The sequence below is a fragment of the Planococcus citri genome, chromosome 5 (genome assembly GCF_950023065.1).
Source record: "Planococcus citri chromosome 5, ihPlaCitr1.1, whole genome shotgun sequence".
NCBI classification, from domain to species: domain Eukaryota; kingdom Metazoa; phylum Arthropoda; class Insecta; order Hemiptera; family Pseudococcidae; genus Planococcus; species Planococcus citri.
Genome location: NC_088681.1, coordinates 33891288 through 33916568, shown reverse-complemented (window position 1 = coordinate 33916568; position 25281 = coordinate 33891288). Strand labels below are relative to the sequence as shown.

General features: G+C 33.3%; 2 protein-coding genes across 2 annotated transcripts; both read right to left on the bottom strand.

The window, feature by feature from the left end:
* Nucleotides 1-1808: 1808 nt before the first annotated feature.
* Nucleotides 1809-17921, bottom strand: LOC135846437 (arp2/3 complex-activating protein rickA-like). Its single transcript, XM_065365531.1, has 3 exons — nt 17582-17921; nt 5353-5856; nt 1809-2844 (listed from the first exon to the last, which is right to left on the bottom strand). The coding sequence occupies exons 1-3, from the start codon at nt 17597-17599 to the stop codon at nt 2701-2703; spliced, it is 666 nt and encodes a 221-aa protein (XP_065221603.1). The 5' UTR covers nt 17600-17921; the 3' UTR covers nt 1809-2700.
* A 2019-nt stretch (nt 17922-19940) lies between these two features.
* Nucleotides 19941-24863, bottom strand: LOC135847140 (adhesive plaque matrix protein-like). The gene is made up of 3 exons (XM_065366571.1): nt 24708-24863; nt 21927-23503; nt 19941-20080 (listed from the first exon to the last, which is right to left on the bottom strand). The coding sequence occupies exons 2-3, from the start codon at nt 23455-23457 to the stop codon at nt 20034-20036; spliced, it is 1578 nt and encodes a 525-aa protein (XP_065222643.1). The 5' UTR covers nt 23458-23503; nt 24708-24863; the 3' UTR covers nt 19941-20033.
* Between the last annotated feature and the right edge of the window lie 418 nt (nt 24864-25281).

The following is a 25281-nucleotide window of genomic DNA, read 5'->3' as shown; positions in this document are numbered from 1 at the left end:
CAGATGCACATTACATCCTCTCCTCTGCCCGTCCTGGCAACCAAACCTAACTTTACTTAAGGGAGCGAGGTTGACTCAATCCGACTTTCATGAAATTGAGGTGTGAGGTTAACCTCATCCCCTTCCAACTTACCTATTCTACCTATACTTAATAATACGAAGAAAGTACCACGTTTTCACAAACGTATGTGAAATTATTAATGAAACTGCCAACTGGAGTCACCCCAGGCGATTCACATTGTCGAGTTTTTCATCGTGGAAAAGTTTTCCGGCGGTTTTATTTATTTTTCGTTATAATATTTAGTATGTACCTTGTGTTTTACAAACCAATGGTATTTTTTTAAATTAAAAAATTCCGAAAACCAACTTCAGAAATGAGAAATGAGATCAGTAGTGATGTTTTTTCAAAATTTTACATTTCCACCGACCACTTGGTCGTTGTATACGAGTAAAATTAATGAATAAAAATTTCTCACGCGTATCTTAGCGTTTACTCAGCAACAAGGTATACCTTTTTTTTTTTAAAAAAAAAGATGAAAATGAAAATTGGCACGTTTAAATTTCATCGTTAAATTACGTGCCTCGTTGAATATCATGTAATCGACCTAACCTTTAGTTTAGTATGAAAATTATCCAGAAAACGGAATTATTATTATTATGGTTATATTGTACCTCGTATACCTCTACTCGTGTAGTATTCGATGTATTTGTCGCATAAACAAACAACGGAACGGACCGGCCGGTCCCGGTGCTCGATGAAAATAGGTGATTTTTAATTAAAAAATCCTCGCAGTAAGAAAATGTTTTGAGCAGATGACGTTAAAGCTATTTCGTCGAATTAGGTGAAAGTGAATATTTCAGCATGTTGCCCTTCCTGAGACTTTCCGGCGCGATTAATCTGTGTGTTTCTTGTTCCGCATTAAGAGCATTATAGCCGTATCTTTATTTATTTTTTAAAGCGTATCTATTGTAGATCGTAAAATACGAGGCGCGATTTAGCATCATGTATACAGTGCTATAAGATGGTCTAGCCGCGACCGATTACACAACTTAGCTTAGCTAGGTACACTCTGTGTACTATACGATGGCATTGTTACACGGTGATGTGCGTCTTGTCAGCACCGAGTCAATTTAATGAGTAGATTATCAACGGCGATGCTTATTTTTTTTACATTTCATCTATTTGGATTTATGAAAAATAAAAACCACATCCAACTAATGACAAATTAGAAAAGCCAAGTTCAAATAGGTATCTACAAAACTGGTTTGAAATTATAAGTCAAGAGTAGGCTGTATTAATTATTATAATTGGAGTATAAAAGATATATGTTTTGGATTTTCAACGATTAGAATACAATTAGAGTATTAACGCTGTCGGATGACACGGTTTCACTTTCTCTGCGGTTCGTTTTATGTTTTCATTGTTATATGAATTTATATATCTACTATACCAGGGAGGCAGGGAAGGGCAAAACGTGTGAAAATTTCTGAAAAAAGCGAACATTTGCGATGAAATATTCTAAATGGCATCTTTTACTCATGTTCTCTTCTGCTTTTTTTTTTTTATAGGTGCTTGCGATGAAATTGTGTAATTCCAAATGGAAAGAATGGCATATTAAGCTCGAATACTCATTTAAGAGTTAATGGATTTTATAGACGGATGTATACCTCTAATATACGAAATATATAGTACGAAATTATACAACGATTACTCAAAAGCGGAGCACCGACGAAGTAAAGAATGAATAAAATGAACTGACCTAGAATAAGTGTATCAATGATACTGAGAACATCGGCCAACGATGATGTAAGTAACGAATTACCTTTATTATTATGTAAATACAAATGGACATTATAAATCGGTCATTTTACTGGTAAGAAAATTTAATTTGAATATTTCTATTATTATTTTTTCTCGTTCAAAGGGAATATACCTACTGCAGAATTCGCAAATTGAATACCTAATTAATTGATGCGATTATTGTGTCATTTCTGAAGTAATATTTCCTGGTTTAAATGTGGTAACTTGCTCCATTTTATATAAATAATAAAAATTGGTACAATTTCGTAAAAAATATATCACTCTATATTAAAAAAGAAAAAAAAATTACAAAAAAGAATCTCATCAAACAAAAAAATTGAAAAAAAAATACTTATAAAATGTAGACACTTACAAATGATAAAAATTAATTATAATTACACACTGTACAGTAAATTAGTAAAAATTGATTTCTAAATGCTTATAACGTAACATTTCTTTTATATTTTCAGGGTATTGTGAATATAGTATAGCAAGGATACGTATATGTTGCAACACGGATGGGATTATTTTCTATTCATCTGCAAGCGCGCATCGTCATTAAAAAACCCAACAAGTGCATGCTCTAATGAACTTAATATTCAGTGTGCGCATTCGAGCGAAACTGGTTTGTAATAAGAATTTTTTTTTGGTAGAGTTTACTTGAAAAATGACGATCGATTTTCAACCTAATTCGTGCGATTTCATAATTCGACTCGAAACGTACCAGCAAAATACACATATGGCAACTTTGGTTTAAGAGTATCTCTTTGGTACTCCTCTCTTTTTATAAGACTCGAATTTACATTACGTGTCGACCTTGCGGCGTATCTCGATTCATGATTTTGGAAATGTTTTCGTAGGACAGTCTTTTACAAAGAGGAGGCGAAGAGTTTTGAATTTTAATAAGAGCCCGATGATCCGCTTGGCGAGAATGAAGGCGATGGCGCTGGTGCTCCGTACGAATCAGCCGGCGCTGAAGGTGCTGATCCTCCCGATGGTGGACCGTATTCGGAACTTATCGAGTTCGGGTAACCTTCTTGTTTCTGGAAAATCAACGAGAAAGAAAGGTTAGCTCGTGGTGGGTATTTTGATTCTAGAGTACAATGATCTTTTATGTTAGTATGATGATTTTGAACTTGAAATGATCGCGTGACCGTGTAGCATAGATATGTTTTCGAACGACCTTACAAGGTCGATGTAATTGGTTCACAAATCACAATCGCGCATAAACTCTTATAAATTCATCGTTGTTGAAAAATAGGTAGGTAGGTATTTCTTAGCGTGAAATTTATACAGGTTTAAGACGTACCTAGCTATCTATTTTATTACATACATACGTATGCGGAACGTTTGGTAGCGATGAGGAATTTAATGTTATGATTAAAATGTAAAGTGAAGTTGCTGTGATCGTTTTGTGCGAGAAGTAAAATTTGGCTACTTTTTCGTAGAGCTTGTTCTGCTTGTTCGGAATTTGGAACAGTTTTTTTTTTTTGCAAATTCTCCATAACTCGTCACCTATTTTAATCCTGAATTTACCCTAAGAAAAATCAACTGCAGTTCTGAGCAGATCTGATGATATGGGGAAACTGGCCCTTATTTGAGCAAATCTGATTAAAGATGCTCTGCTCATACGAAAAATATTTGTTTTTTTCCCATTTGGCTATGCACATATATGCACAAGTTCGAATTACGAATGATGTGCCAATTCTTGGAGCATTTTCGTCGTAAGAAATATTTTCAGGGATATTCACTCATGGGAGCCAGCTCAAATCCAATCCGATCTGATTCATGATTGCATTTTAGCTCATTGGTCATTTATGTTGGTTTTACCTGCCCCCGGGCTAGTTCAACAAAATTTCTAAAAAATTGATAAGAATATAAGAATGATGAAATTATGTTCGATTGAAGCTAGATAGAATTAGTTTTCGGATTGTTGAAGAATAAAAATATGGGAAAAATATTGGGGTGGATGGCGAAACAAAAGTCGGCGAATTTTGATCAAAATCAGCAGAAACTTTCATTTTGAGTTGAAAGTTGACCACAGAAAATTTCAATCCCAAAAGTATACTCAGGAAGTGGATTTTTTACGACAAAAAAACATTACTTTCTGGAAAATATATATTTTTTTTAATCTGCAATTTTGGCAAAAAACTAAGACTTTTTTTCGGCAATTTTGATAAAAAAAATAATCAGGCATTTTGATAATTCTATAACTAATAGATTTTTCTTGAAAAAATGTAAGATTTTTCTGAAATTTCGGTAAAAAAAAAGATCTTCTGAGAAATTGAACAAAAAAAACCAAATCTTTTCTTCAATTTTGGCAAAAAAAACCTGAGCTTTTGCCCACCTTTGTGCATTTGGAATAAAGGATTCGGAAAATTAGTTATTGGGAAAAATTCTGAAGTTTTCCATTTTTGGGAAAATATATTTGAAGAAATGTCCAGAAACCGTTCTTATTAATTTTTGATGCGATTCTCTTTTTTTGGTTTTTGGGTCATTTTTTTCACTCTTTGCTTGCTCGAATCACATACTTATTCTCAGGTATTGCTTTTCCAGAAGCAAATGAAAACTAACGAAACGAATAATAACCATTTTTCGTTAGGTTATTTGAAACGAACAAAGTCGTAATTTGAGGATAGCAGTGATGAAAGTCATCACGATTCCGTTCTTGAACCATTTTTTATTTTGGTATTCCTTTTTTCAAAGTCTTAGATAATGTCAGTGTTACACACCTAATCTGATGAACTCAGAGAAAATGTAAGTAATGTTGAAAGTTGGACAAAAAATAATCTCACACCGTTGATCATTGTTACAGATGTAGGTACTCGTATTATTTGCACTCGAAGATGAAGAGCACCAGAACTTGCGCATAATTCATCGAGAAATGGCTCAGTTCGTGAGGAATGAAAGAAAGTTCAGATGCATATCGATGTTTTATCAATTGCACGCGAGCACTCTTAGCTGCTGGAATTACACACGATAATTTTATAAAAATGTCATTATAAAGAGGAGACAAAGCTGGTGAGTGTATCTGTAAATCGTGTGCTGAAATACGAGTACGTACATTGGTAATGATAAAAAAACGTTACACGGCTGAAAATTCGATCATCGTGTTTTGGAAGTGAGAAAAGAAAGGTGCGCACTCACGCTGTGGAGTCGTAAAGATATGAATAGGGACGACGGTTGCGTCACTTGTAGTTGCTAGGTAGCTACTGTAGAAGTACAAACGACGACATGGACATCGACATGACGCTGGGAATAGCGACAATCATGTTTCTTTACTCATCCGCTTCCTCATTAAATTTATCTACCTTTTTTTTTCGCCATTTGTTAGTATAGTAAGGCGCGGGATAAACAAGCCGAGTTAATTGTCTCGGCGATTAACCGTTTCTCAAGACGTTAATAACCTTCCGTCACGCGGGCTACATTTTAAGGTCTGAGCGCGATCTTTGCCTGTCCGTAGACAGGTAGCTAGCAGCTATAGCTACTGTCACTTTCGTCGAGTTCAGATTCTAGCTACTGAAAGAATGAAAAATATTCGAATATCTTACCTGAGTCTTGTATCGAATAAAGTATACTTCTGGTTTAGATGGCTGAGTAGGTGCTGGCGTCGGTATCGTGATTTCTGGAGCTTCATCTGGTTTCTTGACTAATACGTAAATCAAAGTTTTCTGTTCGGGAGGCGGTGGCAGATTTGGAATATCTGGCACTTGTGGTGGCGGTGGCGTCGGTGCTTTAATGAATACGATTTTGTAATGTTTCTGAGGTGGTGGCGGTGGAGCTTGAGGTCTTTTTGGAGCGTAATACGTTGGCTCTGGGGGTGGCACGTGCACATACACGTGCTTATGGATCACCGGTGGTTGAGCTGGTTGAGCTGGTGGTCCATATTGAGGAGCTGGACCTCCGCCGCCTCCGGTAATAAAAGATCCTGTGTTTCCGTTTCCGATCGGAGCTGCGTAACTGTCCAATTGAATTCCACCGCCGTTACCGCCTCCGTTGAATCCTCCGACTGGTAATTCGGGCCGGCCAAAGGCTACTCCCAGCGAGCTTACCACCTGTAAGAAACAATTCTTCGCGGTTAGTCAATCATTTTTATGAGTACGTCTCGGGACTATTGGAAATTTTCATTTTGATTTTTCGTTTGGAAGAACACGTCCGTCTTTATGAAGTGTTCGTTGCATTATCAAGCGAAAAAAATTGTTGTTTTTAACTTTTTATTACCCCGAAGCGGCTCGAGGCGCTTTTCTCGTTTATCGAGTATTTTTACGTAGTTTTATTCGACCAACGGCGACGGGATTTTATAAATAAAAACAAAAACAACAATGTCGTTCGCAAAAGTTAAACTAAACTACCTATGAATAAGTATACAAAATTAATGACTTTTTAATAAGTCAGCTTTCCTCGTCCCATCGCTTCTCGTCTTATGCTGAATTGTCGAATAAACTTCGTAAACAATTGTTGTACCGTATAATATTAAAAAAACAACAACTTTTGAGGTACCTACGAGTTTAAAAAACGTCATTTTCAAAATGCATGCATATTGAAATATAAAACCCGAGTCAGTATGCTTAAATTTACTTAAATTCTCGTTAATATTGCATAAATTTCCCGATTAATTTTATTTTTCACTAGAATTACACTCGCATTGGAATAAGTAGGTATCTAAAACTCTGAGACATCGTCTTAAGATTTCGTTATTAGGTACTTATTATTCATATCGCCCGGATTATGTTGCGGGTGGTGTTACACATTACTTAATTAGCTAACTCGTAATCTCTCTTACAAGATAAACCAGAAGAAAGCTAAAAAGAAAATAATTAAATATTCATATCATATTCGTGTATCGATGGTCATAACTTATGCTCATAATGTAACAGGTGCGTCGTGCATATAATGAAAAAAAATTCTAATTCGTTGAATACCTAGGTAAGGTACCTACTACCTAAGTTGGTAAGCTTATTGCGTTATGCTTGAATATAAGAATTTACATTAATCCGAAGCGTTTCATGAAAAGGGAAAATACAAGTGTAAATTATTTAGGCAATTTTTCTAAATTATGTAAAAGTACGAAGCTTGCTTACTCTGGAATTTAAATTATTTGATTTTAATTTAATTACGATAATTATCTGATTAACATACAATGTCCGGTGAGAGTTTCATGGTTTGATGCTGAAATGTTTTGTTTTGCTCCGCAGATCGACTGTGTTCATTTCATGTGTCGAACTCTCGTCAAATGGAAGCAAAATTTCGAATCTTTGTAAAATTCGTTCGAAATTATGGAAAAAGGATTTTTATTTTTTTAATTGATTATTTAATAAGATCCTATTATTTACCCAGAAAGTAGACGCGAATTGGTTGAAATGTTTGTTTATGTTTTTCAAGCAAAACAAATGTTTTTTATTGAATTACAAATCAGTGAAAGTGAATTAGGTACCTAGTAGGTAGGTACTTGAGTGATTCATCATTATGAGTTAGATATACAGGGTGTGCTGAGGGTTGTCGAAGGAAAAGACTAAAGAGAGCTCATAATCTGTATTTGAAATTGAAAGTGCAAAGTTTAAAATTTTTAGAAATGAAAAATTTAGAATTTTTGAAATTCTGAATTTCTTAAAATTTAAATAGAAATTCTAGTTTAATTTTTATCCTTCAGTTTCATAGATGATGCTTCGTAATTATAAGTGCAAGACTTCTGATTCACATTATTGGCCTTTTTCACAGAAATTTAAAATTCATAGAGGAAATTTCGAAACTCCTTGGGGCTCCAGAATGACTCAAACGTGGTTGCATTTGGGCCCAGCAGACGATATTAAATCAGATGAGTCTTTCGTGTTACCTATGTCGTTTTCAAAAATTTGTTTCTTTTTTCTTCCAGAAATGGAGGAATATCTGGGTCTAATTTCATCTGATCTAGTTTGATCAAGATGGGATTGATTCAGGTCTGGTCAGATCTGTTCAAGTCAAATTGGATCCATTGAATGTCCGATTCTAATCAGATCTGATCAGATCCAATCATGTTCTTCTGAGGTTCTGAGTGTCCTACTTTCCTACATCATTTTAAAGCTGTATTTTCAAAATGTACATTTTAAAATCGAATTTCAGCATTTTCAAAAAATAAGCAACAAAAATGATTTGAAAATTTGTTTTAAAGCTTTAATGTGTTTAAATTTTACTAAAATTCTCAGAATTTGAAAATAAAATTTTCAAAATTTTGAAATATTTGAAATCAAAATTTGAAAGAAAAGATTCTAAGATTTAATAGAAAATATAATTGAATTGACACACCTATCTGCTGTGCTCAGGATCGTTCAGACCGAATAAAAAAACGCTGACTGATAAAAATTTGACCAAGCCTCATGGGTAGAAATAATACACAGAGCAAAAACTTCCGGTTGTTTAGCATGCTTTATAGAGAAAGCTAAATGAGAGCAGGACTATTGGTCATAATTTAAATTTATTTTCATTGCTTGTTCTGATAAACATTTTAAATCGGATTTTTAAAATTTTTAAAATTTCAAAATTTGATAATTTTTAAAAAATAGCGGATGAAAATCTCTGGATTTATAACTGGACAACTATGACAGCGGAGTACATGTGAATCTTTCGGCGCTAAAATTTTCTTCGTGGTCCATTTTATTTCCCTAAAATTAGGTTCCAATAATTTTTGTAAAGGGTGTTTAAAAAATTAGATTTAATTTTGAACATTTTTTTAATCTGACTTATGAGTCGTATTAAGTGGAGAGAATTTTCAGGAGAACAGTACATTATTGATTAGGACCAAAATTTTAAGCATTGTCACTACTTTTCGACATTTCAACAGATAAAAATTTCATCGTGCTCTTAATTTTTCTTAGGTATTTCTTTTGAACTTATTTTCTGAAATCGACTCCTGCCAACTCAAAAGTATGCTGAGAAAGCAAACGATAAAATTATTCGTACAGGATCTGTTTTCCTCCTCGTCAATATTACCTACCAGTTAAGACATTAATTTTAAAACGTTATCGATCGTTCATCTTTGTTATGATTACTCTTTACTCTACAAGTTCGTTTCTTTTTGCAGATTAAACATTGCGAAGAGAAATCGTCGTTTTAATTGATGGAAAATTTTACAATTGTTATAATTTGCGTGGAAGAATAATGTCATCAAGCATATATCTGCATCTATGTATCAACAAGGAAACCGTACTGTTCAAACAAAAAAGAAGGAACCTGCCTGAAAATTTCATTTTCTATCTACACATTCGAAGGTAAGAAAAAAACAAAATTTTAAAGAAAAATCAAAAGCACGCGTTCTACTTGTAATAAGTTGTTTTGAATCTAAATTCTCTGGTCAGCACATTTACCTGGTAACCCAGTAGCTAGTAAAAAAAATACTTTAATCCACCCGCAAACCTGATTCTACATTTAATGAGAATCTTCTTCCTTATGCTTGCCATGATACCTAGACCTACCTATTACTAAATCTCGTCGAGCAATTAAACCAGGTGACTAATTAGTGTCAAACTGGGTGAAACATAGTCCATAACGAAGAAGTTAATCAAGTTTTGCCAATAAGTAAGTCGTGATTCGTTTTGGCATTTTTAATGCTAAAAAAATCTGATTATCATAATCAATTTATGGGGACGTAGCAGTAGGTACTCGTATAATGCTCTCATCTGCCCTAGAAATACTATGAGATTTCGTAATACAGAGACATTCCTTTCGATAACGTTTTTTCCTCCTACGAACTGGTTTCCAAAACTATTGAATATTCGTTTTTGTTATTGTTTAATTACTGCTTGATCGAGATTCGAATAAGTCATCGAGAGAAAAAAGAACAAGAATTTCCATCTAATATCTCTATACGTTCAATATAGTCAGTATGCTCCATTGCTATTTTGCAATACGATTGTGCCACTTTGAAATATTTTAATCGTTCCAACGTAACCTGCCCACCCACGTAATTGCAAAAAATAAAACACACGGGTTTTTATGAGAACTCGATGCTTTTTGATTAAAATTAATCGCGGAGAAAGTTTTTATTTATAATTTTTTTTTTTCGCATTTTATTTCCGCGATGATAAGTTTTTATGGTGGAAGCTTATGTTCAGTTTATCACAACGCAGCGCGTGTATATGATGGTGAAATTCTTGAAAAAAGTTACTCAACTGTAAAAGCATTTTTAGAAAAGGGTCTCGTGACTCGCGAGCGTAAACGCTTCGTTATTCCGATAGTTGAGAAATTAAGACGATGGAAGTGCTCCAAAAAAAGAAGCTACGTATTCTATGCGAATTTCGTTGTTGTATTCTACAAAATGGAAACATTTATCATTACTTTGTGTATTAAGCACGTAGGATGGGGCAGACGGTGCGGCGGTAATTTTGTCTTATCCGAGAGTAAAAACGTTGATAAGTATCTCTCAACTTTCTACGTGTCAAAAATTTCGCTTTCCGATGGATTATGATGAAATGTTGGAAAAAACCAAACTGGGTACTGGGTACATAAACACCTGTAGATTAAACTAATTATTTTCTAATTCGGCTACATTTGTTCGAATCGGTGTATTGTTACCCAAGTTGAATACAATTTTTACATCGGATCCGTAAATGGGATTGCATTTTATCGCAGCAGTATCGCTAAGGACGAATTTCGTGACGATATTACGAGTATTTTGGTCTCTGTTGTCGACAACCGACGCAACAGTACCCCGTATACTTATATTTAGATGGTCTTTTAAAAAGATTTGGGATTTTAGTTTCGATGGGAAAAGTTATATACGTGGTACGTACGTGGGTTTAATGCGAAATTTTCTCAAAGAAAAATGTTCGAATTTAGATGTACTTCGGCGCGGCAGCGCGCCACTTTTGCGGTGCCCATAAATAATGTTTCAAGTTTTTTTTTTCCAAATGCATTGTAAATGTGCAGAATGTTGGAATTTGGCCAAGTTATTTTTCAAAATGAAAATATCAACTGAGTAAATAACAAATTTTCGGGGCGTTTTTATCTTTTGTTTACGTATACGTAGATGAAGTTTCGTTCCTGGTGGCGGTTTTACGCGCTGTCTGCGTACTATAGTATGTCTAGTATGGCCCCTATAGTTGTTACTGTTGCTAACGTTTTGTATAGGCATATATTTTAATTAGTGGTTTAATTAATGGATGGCTCGTCGTATAGCATACTAGACGCTGTGAATAGATTTTTTTTTTTTTGAAAATCTAAAACCATTTATCATTTTAAAAAAGTGATGGTGATATCGACGATTAAGAAATATTACGTATCTGCGTCAAAAATTGTAGAATGCTAATACGAATTAATATTTTAATTTTTTCTAGTATAGGATTATGGTTCCTGAAACGTTCTGCTAATTTTAAATTTGAAAGCCTTTTTTGGCTTTTGAAGGGGCAGCCAGCAGCTTTCAGTAAATTTTCGTACCTACGTATTATTATTTTGGAAAAAAAGAATTGAGAAAATTTTTTTACAACCGGGTTGATGCTTTGAACTCGTTTTGTAATTAAATATCATCAATTTGTTGAGTGTTTGTAGAGCGGTTACTCAATACGCTGTAAATATTCATATAAAAATGCACCCTCTTGTATTTCGAGTAGGTGTAGTTGATTTCGGAAATATCTAGTAACTTAGAAAAATTGGCCTGTAAAACTGGGAAAAGTCAGGGAAAATCATTTCTTCAGAAAGGAGGACATCCTACATACGAGTATTATACGTTAAGGTGAAGTGAAAAAAAAAACATTTCCTGTATTTGGACAAAAATTGCTGGAAAAGTTTACTTTGTGTGGGAAACTACCAAGAAAAATTTTGAGCCTCTTATAGCAGTTCAGGAGGATGAACCAGAAGCCCAAAGTGAAGTCATTCTTAAAAAAATCGTCGTTTTCCCCATTTTCGGATAGTAAAACATGTGCAATCCTTCAGTCAGCCCACTCAAAAATTGCGATTTGAGTTTTTGAACATCCCTGGCCCCTTGGATTAAAAATGTAAATACCACTTTTGCCAAGCGCTTGAAGATTGGCGGATCGTGAAAATTACAATTTCTTATAAACTTTATGGCACTTTAATATGACCGAAATGATCGTGCAAAGTGTGGTACTTAGGGTCATGTGACCTGCTGAACACGAATCATAATTAAGAAAATTGAAATTCTGGCTGAAAAGCTTTCAAAAAATGGGAATAAAGTCCTCTGCAGAGAAAATTTAAAATCATGGATAATTGGATAAGTTCTTTGCTTTATACTAATATTTAAAGAATTAATTTCAAATTTTTCTAAGTTTTCAAAAGTCTGGCAAAATGTCTGCGTTTTACGTAGGTCAACTTTATTTTTTTCTCAAAAAGTTCTTAAAAGTCGGACAAAAGAACAGAAATTCTGACATAATATTAAAATATAAGAAATTGGTCATTTTTTCAACTTATTGAAAAATGTCATGAATTTATCGTGAAATTCTTGAAAGTCAGACATAAGAGAAGTCTCAAATAGAATTTGCCCTGACAATAGGTACCTATATCAACAATTTTTTTTAATTTTTTCCAAGTTTTCAGAAGTCTGACTGGTCTGACATAATTTGAAGAAGTCATAATTGAGATTTAGATGACGAACAGTTAGGTATCTCTATATGAATTTTCAACATTACGAATTTTGATATTTCGCCTTTCAGTAAAGGAGGGAAGAAAGTGGGTTGAGATTTTATAGTAATTATCAGACTAAGCCCAATCGTGTTGGTCAGGGTAAAAATTTTCAAAATTTTCAAAATCATCATTTTTTACTTTTCAGAAGAATGAAGGGAGGGGGAGTAGTTCACGATTTAGTGTTTATCGTTCATCGGATGAAATCCAACATTGCTAGTCTTGAGTTGGTAAATTTCCAATGTAAAAAATTGACACAAGGTATTGTTTGAAAAAGTGAGGGGAGAAGTAGTGTTCGAGGTTTAACGATCGTCAAATCAAATTCAGTTAAGTATCTTCTCTTGAATTTTCAAAATTGAACAATTATTTTTCTTCATTTTTCCGTATAGAGTACTGAGTGGGGTAGGGAGTGACATGGCGGAAGAAAATTCAAAGCTTGGTGATTACTCTTCAGATAAGATCCTGGTTCTGGAGATTTTTCAAAATTGAAAAAATTATCATTTTTTTTAATGAACGGAGCTAGAATAAAATTTTAAAAAGTTGGTTTAAACGATGAAATGCTACGGTTTTAAAAATTGAATCGTTGAAAGTTTTCTGTTGTGAATATTTATTTTAAAATTCAATGATTAAGTGTAGCAATATTTTTTTGATGGATGTGCCTAGACCTATCATTGGTAGGTACTAGGTAGCTTGAAAAAACTTGAGAGACGATAGAAGTCCTGTCTGAGTGAAGCCAAAAGGGCAACAAATTGGGAAAACGCAATTTTAATTGAAAGTGTGTACTTTTTGATTTTTTTTGTGTCTCTTTTCTCTACTTGTGAGAGAAGGAAGCGAAAGTGGAGCTAAGAAACTGCCACCGAACACCGATCCGAATTTACTCTCTTGAAGTATTCTTTTTTGTTTTTGGATGTTCATATTCAACTTTATATTCGATTAATACTGGTCTTTTTTCATACACGAGGAAATGAGGAAGGAGATGTATTATGATGAGCGGTGGAAATTTTCTTTTTTTTCCCCCACGTAATTTTATTTTTGCATGCTTTTTATCAAAATTTTCGTCTAGAAAGAGTTCGATACCCCCTCGCCCCGTGCTTATAATAATACATTTAATCATCCTAAGAATAAATATGACTTATGAGCGTTAAAAAATCTTATTCAAAAAAATCACATCGATTAATTTTTCCATGACTTATCAACAAAACAAGCGCAGCAGATTCCGGTTCTCGAACTCGTGATTTTTTATGTTCACTTTCGTAAATAAAGTAATAAAGTGCAGTAGTCGAATCGTATAAAGGAAATGCATCTATTTGCCATCTACTTATTCAAAGTCAACAAGTCTGCGGTCTGGCGCACCAGAAGAAGCACATAAATATTATACAGTAACAGTAGCACGATTACATCGTGTAATCGATTAGACAAGGTGTTGAAAAACCTACCGCGCTGTCTTAATTATCGCCTAATCAAATAGGTACTAGGTAGGTAGCTAGGTACTAATACGAAGAGAGTTTTATTCTCTGGAGTAATGCCAATTGTGATAAATAATTTTTTAATTCGACTCGAGTATACTTTGTGATATAATAAATTGATATGCGTAAAATTCGATTGTTAATGAGATAATGAGTACATATAGGTAGGGTAGGTAATTTATAAAAACAAAAAAGTAGATCGATGTCGACTTGCAACCGACATCGACAATATAATCTAATTCTATGTTGTGAAATTATATATGCACCTGTCTTTATCTCAGTATAAACTCTTGAAGATAATTTATCCCAGTAAAAATAATTATTGTCGGGTTTGCGTTTAATTATTTTATGATTCTAGTGTGTGCATACCTATTTACAAAACTAGTAATAATTTCTCGAGAAACTCTTCGGAAAAGACCAACTTTTCTTCGAATTGTTATACAGACGTGCGACTGTCCCGACTGTATAAACCATTTACATTTAGAAATGGAACAAGTTGCCGAGTGCTGAGAAAATCAAAGCTAATAATTTTAAATTATCGAATGACTACCTAAGCGCACAGCGCGGCGCGTAGAATTGTAGTTTGTAGACTTCTCGGATGGCGCGTATAAATATGCCCTCGAGGTGATATAGTAAATAGAAATACAGACAGATACGCTCGTAAGTGCATCATTTTAATCATTTAAACTATTAAAAGACGATGACCGATCGAAAAATAACCTCGGAAAGTGAAGTAGTGAAATTTGAAGCGTTGTGAAAGTGCGACAAGGCGTAATTGAATGGAAAAAAATGCTCCTAGAATAATATAGAAACACTGTTAAGAAACTAAAGGAGAATTCCAAATTGGAAAATTGAATTTTCTGTTTTGAAAACTTCATTAATAAATTTGGTATTTCGAAAGAAAAAGCCACGCAGATTTTACAGCAGGAGATCGTATAGTTATACAAAATTTTAAAAACAACGCCAAGGTCCAAGGTCGCCAGTTTGAAATACTTTTGTTTCTCGTGGTTAGATTTCTTCTTTTTTTTTTTTTTTTTTTTTGTTGCTTGTAAAATAGTTTTTTAGTCAATACGTATACATTCATAAATAATTTGGACACGATGTAAAGAGCTGAAAAACCTTTGTACACGAATTATTTAGTGGTTGTTAACCATTATTAACTAATTTTTTCATCCCTAGAAGAATTCTGAATTTAAAGCACTTTTTCTCATAATTTTGTTTTTGTTCTTTTTTTTTGAATTTATCATCCCTTTCAGTTTATTCAGTTTATTAGTCAGTTGAAAAATGGACAAAAAATTGATCAATTTTCAAAATTGATGGAAGTGAAGGGTATGTAATGTGGGGAATCCTATTTTAAAAACTACATTCGCAGTCTTCCTCAAAAACCTTGAAAGTTGAAAAAAATGCAGCCTCACCCCATTTGCAATTGAAATTATAAAATGCTGTGGTTTTTCAGTATTGGTACTCTGAAATTCCATCACTTCCCGCTTACATTACTTCGACAGCAATAAGCTACGATTTTTTTCAGAAGATCGAGAGTAAATAGTGGAAAAAAGTATAAAATCACGTTGAAAATCTTCTGATTGTCCACCGGTTGGTGAAATGAAAAAAACTTTACAAATAAAATTTCACCAAAGCTCAAATCAAAAATTTGTAAAAATAAAAAAAATAAATAAATAAATAAGTTGAGAAAATTGCTCGTAGGTAATTAAATTACTTGAATACATACAATTAAAAGTAATGTTTCTTTAATAATTTCATCATATTCCAGGGCAATCAATTGAATTTCCCTCGCGGAAGGTATTTAAAAAAAAAATGTGTCAATTCATTTTTTGAACCACTTTTCTTGAAAAATTTTCGCTCGAGCAATAATTTTGCCTTCGCTTTCATGAAATAATCATTCATTATAATGATAAGTTTTCAATAAATTACTTCAAATTCCAATTTTTCATGCCCAAAAATCTGGTATTGACCCTCCTTGGAAAAATTGGCTACGCAACGGCAATACCATCGCCACCCCGCCCCTCCCTCCCTTTCCTTCCTAATCAAATGACTTGAATCCGAAAGATGCGAAATTCAAAAAAATCAAAAAATCAAAAAAATCGAGAAAACAAATTCAATTTTAAAAATTTGGACATCAGTTCTCATCTTGCTTTAGATCTTGGACTGAACCCCCCCCCCTCCAACCTTTTTCGTATTATCTTTATTGTAGCTTCACTGGATATGTTGGAAACTGAAAGTGGTGGAATTTTTAGGTTTTATTTTGCCTTTCTATAGTATCAACGCTGCCGATTACTCTCCAAAAAAATGAAAAAATTGTGTATTTTTGAAGAATTTTGATTTTGAACCCTGTGTGGGTGGTATAAGGTCCAACCCTGGGTATGAAATCCTTGACTTGATATTTTGATGCCATTTCACAACTTTTTATTTCATGTCTGCCTCTCAAATTTCCAAACAAAAACAAAATCTAAATGACAATTTAATGTTCTTTTTTATCATTAAAAAAAATCCGAGTACTTTTAAAATTAACTCAAATTTGACACATTTTCTTTGCTAAATTCAGAAGTTCACAAAAGTCACAAAACCTCGAGGATTCTGCAAGAATGGAGGAGGGAGATCCTCATTGACTGAAAAATTTATTTTATAGATTTTTTGTACGCATAGTTTGTAATGAAGGGGTCTTAAATTTTGAAAATTTCTTCAATTGGATCTCAAGATGTATGAAATTTGATCCTTTTGATGATTTCAGTGAAATAAATTTTGATTAAGTATATTTCGAACGAAATGTCTTCGTTTCTACGATGAGCTTGAAAATTCGTTAATCTGATCAAGTACCTATAATAAGTTCAAATATCTGTGTGTTACTTTTTTTCATTTTAATAACATGATTTCTGAAATTTTAATGTGGGGTGATTTAAATGTACAAACGTCAAGAGCTCTTGAATTACCAATCTGCATCTGCGTGGTCAAATTTCATTTCGATATCTGAGTATGAATTCGATGTGATAGTATGACTATCCTCCTCTCTTCAGAATTTCACCTATTTCTTGTGAAACTTTTTTAGCGAATAATTTCTCTATACGCTGCATTCTTTTCAGTACTTAAAAAGTAGGTATTTGAAAGCTTATTATAAACAGTCTAGTTTGAATTTTTCTTTCGAATTCAGAGTCGTTCACGGATACAAAGACTTAAAATTCATAGGTTTTTTTTGAACTTCAAAAAAACATACATACATCATACTGTACCCATATTTAGTTCAAAGAAAACGGAGGAAGGAATGATTCTATAATCGAAAATTGGAAATTATCTCACGTGTTTCGCCATGAGAGGAAAAAAAACATTCTATTCGAGATCATTCTCTATATGCATATGCTCCCTGAGGTTAAAAATGTAGGTATAGGTACATACATATGACGTACAATATAGGTACCATTGACGCATGCAAAATGCAAATTCAAAGATCCTTTAAGCGGAACGAAAACTGTTCTTTTTTTCATTAAAGGCCGAAACTGGTACTTCATACCATCATACCATACGAGTGTAACTTTTAATGTGCAAAAAATGTAGATATATATTTGCAAATGCCTATTACCATAATAGCTTCGAGTTCTAAATAACCATCGAATCAATACGAGAAAAAGCAATAAACATAAATCAAGCTGAATATTAGGCTAAAATAAATATGTACGTAAATAGACCGGCTTACCAATATCAAAGTCCTCATATCGAATCCGAGGCTTATGAAATCAACGGTGGGCGACGTACGAAAAACTCGTAACTACGCGAAACTGACACACAGTAAAAAAGTATTATTTAAAATAAACACTTCGATTAATACGTCTCTGAGCTACCGGCTTAAAATTAATATACGAGAAAAAGGTGAAAACGTATCTAAATGCAGCGAAAACAGGTAGAATGCCTCCACCGTATACCGCGTTTGGTCCAGTTATGTTATCAAACGTCTTAACACTTATTCACCACTGTATTGATCCGGTTCACTCGGACAGTACCGTTCTGTTTATACTATTAAAAAATATTTCACTTTCACATCTTTTATATATATATGGACAGCTTGCCTCCCACTATCTGTGGTAGGTATAATTTTTTCTACATATTGAGGATTTTTTTTTAAAGCCATTATGGGCAAGGTGTTGAGCAGCGACGCGCCACATAACGGAGTATTTACGCCATCAATTTAACCTGATTTCGATTTCGGGACGCCCTCCACCCTACTCTCGTCTAATCAAAATTCGTTTTGCGGTTCGTCGTTTATTTGGTGCAAATTTTTTACAAGGTCGTTCGCCTTATCGTAGGTCGGAGGCGAAAATACGAGTACGTATTATTTTTGAATTATCGTTCGAATATTGAAAAAGTGAGATGAACTTCGAGACCTTGAGGAGGAGAGGGGGGGGGGGGGAAATGGAAGGAAATATTACGTAATCGTAGTAGATTTTTTCCTCGAATTTTTACCATTTTTTTGGATGGATTTTTTTCCAGACTAATTTGTAATGTACCAATTTGGGGGGGGGGGGTGGGGGAGTAAGTACGAAAGTGTACATCGTTGCAGGTAAATATTTTTCAACTTTGAAAAGATACTAATGATGATGTGTTTTCTCATCAAGGAAAAAATTAAGACGAAACGAACGAATAAGAAAATATCGTGAAAATTCAGCAAAAATGAAATTCTTTTCTAATGTTCGTAAAGAAAATACGAAAAAAATGGGGGATATTTTTTATACTTACATTGCTAATCTACATTGTATTGAAAACTACTGACATAGGCCATATTTTGTAGGCGTTAAACACCGTGCGTTTAATTAATGGGATTTTCCTCGTTCTCATCAACATGATAATGATGCAATCGAAAGTAAAAAGTCGTGTTAGTTTTGGTTTAGTTTTCAAATTATGTATTAAATACAGTTTTATAATATGAATCCTACTTTCAGTTTTAATTATATAAATGGTCGTTAGCTTGTCAACAATGTATGGTGTTTGTGATAAAGCTAATAATGTGTCGTTATGTAATGCACCCATGACTTAGTTTATTGAAATAATATCATCTTTGTATAATGTGTTCCGTTCAGCTTGCCAATTTTAGATAACCTTAATCCGATGTGGTTTTTTTCATTTGTTATTATCATTTTTTTAAATTTTATTTGAATCGAATGGTTGGTTTAACAACTTGATTATTGGCTGGATATTCCAAATATGTAAAGGGTCGATTTTTATTTACACTCGGAAGGTTTTGATATGAAGTGGCGCTTAATTTAATCCAACTTCATTGTATTAATTTTTGCCTATACAGATAGTGTGCAATTTGAATGTCTGCCCCTTCCCACCTCACTTAATGCTTCCCTCTGCAATATTTTTTTTTTCATCGAATATTTTTGCTATTTCAACTTACCTTCTTCATTTCACCGGAAGATAATCACATATGTGTGAAAGAATTTCCCCTCTTTAAGATGTCACCGACTTACTGAACCTTGAAAACAAACCCAACAACCTGTCGTAAGTCACTTACACATCTCGTCCATTCGAGATGACAGGAGAAAATTCTTTGAGTATATATCGCTGCTGTCCGAGTGTCTAGTGACCGTTTAAGGTTCATTTTCAATCAGACGTACTCTATAAGTTATAATCATAGTCGCGTAGTCGAGTCAGAGAAACCGCAGACTGGAACGTGTTGTTTTTATTTTTAATTGATTTAGTTCATTTATTAAGTAGGCTGAAAATGGAAATATTCGAAGGTCAATGTGAGAAGAAATTGATGCTTTTGTGCGAATATGATTATTTCTTTCTTTCTTCGAACTGCTCGCTGGTCGTATATGTGTAACGATGTTGTAATTTGATATTTGGACGTGTAACAGTTTGTAGGTAGGTATACGTATATAAACTTGTACTGTAATCTGTAGGTACAACAGACGTAACCTGTTTGTAAAATGATTCATTTGAATAATTGGCATCCAATTACGATCACCACGAGGTATTCGGTTTATGGAGAGATCAAATTGTCATAATTTCTGGTGAACTTGACCTTGCTTAGATGAAAAATACTTTCGCGAATGTAAACTTTTTTAAAAAATTTTTATTTCATACTGGTTGAACAATAAATAGGCTTATAATTAAACATACAAAATTTTTTCGTGCATTTTATACCATTAGTTCGTTGTTGGTGCGTTTGCTGGCGATGATTTGTTCACATCATCTGAAAAAAAATAATATAGATTTTTATTAAATATTTTCCTAGTAGGATCTGTGCATAAATTTGAATTTTTTAAAATTGTAACTTAGGCTATAAGAAATTGAGAAATTGTGGGGAAATAATTAGGGTTACCCTACTCTCAGCGTCTTTGAAATTTTCATTTACCTTACAAACTGAAAAAATTGATTGGTACACTTCAAATTACGTATGTACTTCAATCTCTTGAAATAAAAAAATGAAAAAAGGCATTAATTTGACTAAAATGTCTGAAAAAAATTCAACGCCAGTAAGAAGTGAATGTTATTAAAATCTTGAAAATTTCACCTCAATTTTGGCCCTTTTGAATGAAAAATGAACAAAATATCTGAAAAATTAGAAAAATACATATAAAATGAAAAAAATGCATAAAATTGAAATTTTGAAATTTCATCTCAATTTTGGCCTCTTTGAATGAGAAATAAGTGAAATGATTAACAAACTGGTGAAATAAAAACTGAAAAAAATGCACCAATTGAACTAAAATTTTCAACAAAAAATTCAAGGTCACTAAAAAGTGAATACCTATTATTATAATTTGAATTGTAATCTCGACTTTGGCGTTTTTGAATGAGAAATTTGTGAAATGTCCAACAGATTCATTAGAAGTCGAAGACGATTTTTCAAAATTTTAACTTAGTATCACAACAGCCTTTTTTTTGGTAGAGAATGGCTTAGAAAAATTTTTTTTTCTTCTCAAATGCAAAATATGAAGCTGCAGCTGAAAATGTCCATTCCTCAAAAAAAAAAAAAAAGATTTGAACTCTTCTCTATTGTTATTACTTATTATGTTTCAACTGGGGGAATGGGAATTGAAATTTTTTGAAGCTGTATGTTATCAAATTAAATAATTTTTTTATTGCCCACAATTTTTGATTTTACTCTATTCGCTTTTTATTCTGAGGAACCAAAATTTGCTTATAACTTAATCCCTCTCTTTGCCTCCTCTCGTCCGATAATAATCTAAAGAAAAAATTCAAAATGAAACCTTTTTGATTTTAAAAGATTTGCTACTTCTGTTTGGGATTTGTAACTTGATAATTAGGAAGGAGGATGACTTCTAATAAAAACAATCGTTTTTAAGTTGAAATGGGGAAAATCCAAGAAATTAGTTTATAAAGAAAACAAATCATGTAACGTACAGAATATCGCAATATCATTATAAATGTATTAGACCAATTTTTGGGATGGAGGGGGGCAGGTACATCACCCTCAAGCTAACGTTCCAACAGAATATCATGCATAAAAGTATTATTAGAATTTATTAGATGTAATTGTTTAATGATTTAAGTATTAGGTTTAAGTTCAATGTGTTAAAATTAATTTTCGATTTTGTTTTTGGGTATAAAAATTTCAACAAAATTAAAAAATATTCATTTTTTTCGATTTTTCAAAAATACTTAATTATTGATTTGGTTTTCTTTTCTTCATTCACTTTTTTTTACAAAAAACTGCTCATATTATTTTGATGATTAAAAAATTGGAAATCCATCAATTGATTTTGTACATATTTTTTTTTTTGTTTTCTTATTACATTATTACTCGTAATTACAAAATACTTACTAGTTTGTTACACAAGCATTTTTTTTATTTTGGTCTATTTTTTCAAAGGATATAACATTTGAAAAAAATATTACTCTGTCAAGAAAAATTGAAAAAAGCTACCTATTGAAATTGATTTTCATTTTAAAAAATTCGTTCTTTGTTTTTTTTTTTTTTTTTTTTGAAAGTTTTGTATCGTAAACAGAATTTCTATCCTACTAGGTACTGAATAAGTACGCTCAATTATAAAAATCATGAAACTGTATCCTACCTTTTGTAGTTTCTTCTTTGGATAAACTAGGATAAACTATTGTGGTACTACGAGTTGGTACTTGAACAGGTCGCAAACGAGTCCTAGGTTTTGAAACCGCCGTTTCTGTGCTAGTCACAGCGTTATTCAACTTGGAAGATTCTGCTACGTCATTCTGGCTACTCGCTGGTTTCACTGGTTGGGCAATTTTTTCAACATTTTCAGACCCAGAGGCAGTTAAATCGTTGGACGAAGTGCCGTAAAATTTATTTGGCTCTTGGTGAGGATTCTGGTACGACGGTGGAATGTACCAAGAATTCGGTTGTTGGTATGCTGGTAAGGCGAATGATGGTTGCTGTGGCGGACTGTATACAGTCGAAGCTGGACTGATCTGATAAGAATATTGTTGCTGTTGATTAGATTGTTCTGCTTTAGGAGCCGGAGCCTGAGTCGAAGATAATTCTGGTTGATTGAAAGTGAGAACTTGACGATTATCAGTATTGGTATCTTGGACAGCAAAAGTACTAGCAGGAGGTTGTTTGTATTCATAGGTTACTTCGCTTTTAGCTGGTTGGGGATTTTGGGCTGGTAATGAGGGGTAAGGAAAGTTCGCTGGGAATTGGAAACTGTTAGAGAATTTTGGATATTGAGGAATCGCTGCCGGTGTTGGATTACTTTCTGGTAATTTATGCAGGATCGCAGGTTCGGCTGATGGAGTTTCAATTGGTTTACTTTGCGATGGAATTGCAGGATAACTGGGTGGGAATTGATCAGCGCTGGGTAAAGTGGGTGCATTTTGCGAAGGATTTTTCTGCTGTTGGTTGTAGGGGTAAGTTGGATACTGGTAGTATGGGAATTGATACTGAGGAAGTGGTAATCTTGGATGAATATCTGCGTAATTTGGTTTAATACTTTGTGTAAAGTACGGATTATAAGGGATGTTGTAAGGAGGAGGAGAAGGGTAGCTGAACGAGGGAGTAGTTTCAACGTAGGGTTCTGGAGTTGTGGTTGTCTCGGAACCGAAAATCCAGTTTTTCTTTTTATGGATTAAATTGCTACCTACGCTGGCGACGTATTTAAACGGTTTGAGTTTTTTCTCTTTTATACTCTTGAGAAAAGCGATGATTTTCAAAATTTTTGATTTCTCTTTCTTTTTACTAGATTCGACTACGTATTTGAATTTTTCCAAAGAATCTTCCGATACTAAATTAACGTAAGGTAATACATCACTAGGGTCCATCTCCTGCAAATCAGCGTCCGCTGGAAGAAATGTAGCCAACCTGTTGATCAAATCTAATTGTTGGATTTGTTCCTGGTTCAGCTGAATTGTTTGCCCTTCGACGTTATTCGACTCGCTTTGTTCGTTTGGTAAATAAATCGGCGGTCCTTGGATCGGATTGATTTGAAAACCATTATATTTGTGGACTTGTAAAATAGGCAAATAACCAGTAGGTTTCGTTTCTTTGGCCTCTGAACTGCCCCATGAAAATAGGGTTGCATCGCAACACACCGCAGCGCATAGAATGATCGAACTGATGACTAGATTATTCATAGTGACGGTTTGTTTCTTTTTTCTTTATCTATCTGTCGATTAAATCCTGTAAATAGTTGAAGATTATTAGTATAATGATGATCTTCGACCCATATGCAGGTAGTAGCATAATTTTGAAAAAATATATCCTATCGCCCCCAGATGTGTAGGTAATTGTGCGAGTTAATGCGATATTTCATCTTGAAAGACACACATATGCCTGCTTCTTATACTAAACGATCATAAAGTCTAGATTAAATAACCATCGCCTTTATGACCTGTCTTTAAAGTTCAGATGTAATTCTAACCAACGAGATGCAATTCGCAAACCATAGGAAAGCTCTATTAGATAATCGTACTCGTTGACTCTACCACTGGGCTACTTCATGCCTTCAGAACACATATTGTGTATAGATAAATGTTAATGTGAGAAAGTTTTTTCCCTTATTTAATGTGATGAAATGACGTTACCTATACGACCATCATCAACTATACGATATTGATAACCGATTGTAATTAATTTATCGTTTTTAAAATGCAACTTGCATTGGAGATGTATAATATATATAAAATACGATGGAAGAAATGCACGGATAAACAGAAGTATGGCAACGAAGTAAAAAAAAAACAACTTATTAAGAAACCTTTACATGCATATAAATGTCATAAAATCTTTCTGATTAGAATTTAAACGAGCAAATAAATACTTGTAATGGTTTATTTTATCGTTTAACTAATGATCAATTTCATCGCATACATTGTCAAAATACATGGAAATAAGTCGCTAGTTGGGTTTATTTATGAACTAGATGTCCGCGAGATAATTTTATTATTATTAAAATAGCAAACTGTGAAACGAGGTGACCATTTTTTTTTAAACGAGTTTGATAATCAAATGATCAAATGGTTTGAAAATATTCTATTACCTTTCTTAATGTAATAAAATTTTTCATCGTTTTACGAGTCCCCATTTCATACATAAAATTATTACACCACTTGGTATAAAAAAATAATGAAAGAAAATGAAAAGAAAATTCCAACTGGAAACATTTTAAATAAAATTTACAACAGGTTAAAAAAAACCTTTTGAAAAAATGCCAATGTTCCAGTAGTTTTGGCAACCAACATCTCATTGAATAAAACGTCGCGTTGTACAATACAAAACGTAAAAATTACTTCAAGATGTAAAATTATTTGTGTGTACTTATTCCACAAAAGCGTTAGCATTTGATTTGTGCTATATCTAGATACATATAAGAATAAAAGCTTACCTAAATCAGTACTCTTCTTTATGGTTAGATCGCATTAAAAGTATTCTTAAACTTCACTGAACCATTCACAGTAGCAAAGTGTTCTCAACGTGATTGTCAAACTTGTATTAATGCCTTTGCAGTAAAGGATATTGGAAATAATGTAATTTAGAATCCTCCATCGAGCAAAACCAATTAGTGTTATTTCATAAGGGTTGAACCGGTTATTAGTTCCGTTAAGCGAAGGTACGTAAAATGAAAGTCAAGGTGCCGTAAGAATTCGCTAAAAAGGATTTAAAATTTAAACTAGCCATTGTAAGGTTGAATTTGATGAAAAGTTACGAGTAGATTTTGCTTAGTTATTGTTACACGTACATTTTTTTAATTCTCATGAAAATTAATCGGTTCGGATGTTTACGTTTGTGCAGCGTACTGAAGAGGAAGTACGAGCGGAGGTGAAATAATAAAGTAATTAAGGCTGATTATCGCTTCAAAATTTTTTTCATCTGGCGTGCTGTGAGAATATAATTATGGTTCAGCCAGGTGGCGAAAGTTATGATGTATGAGATGAAGGAAATACCGAATTGTACTCGTA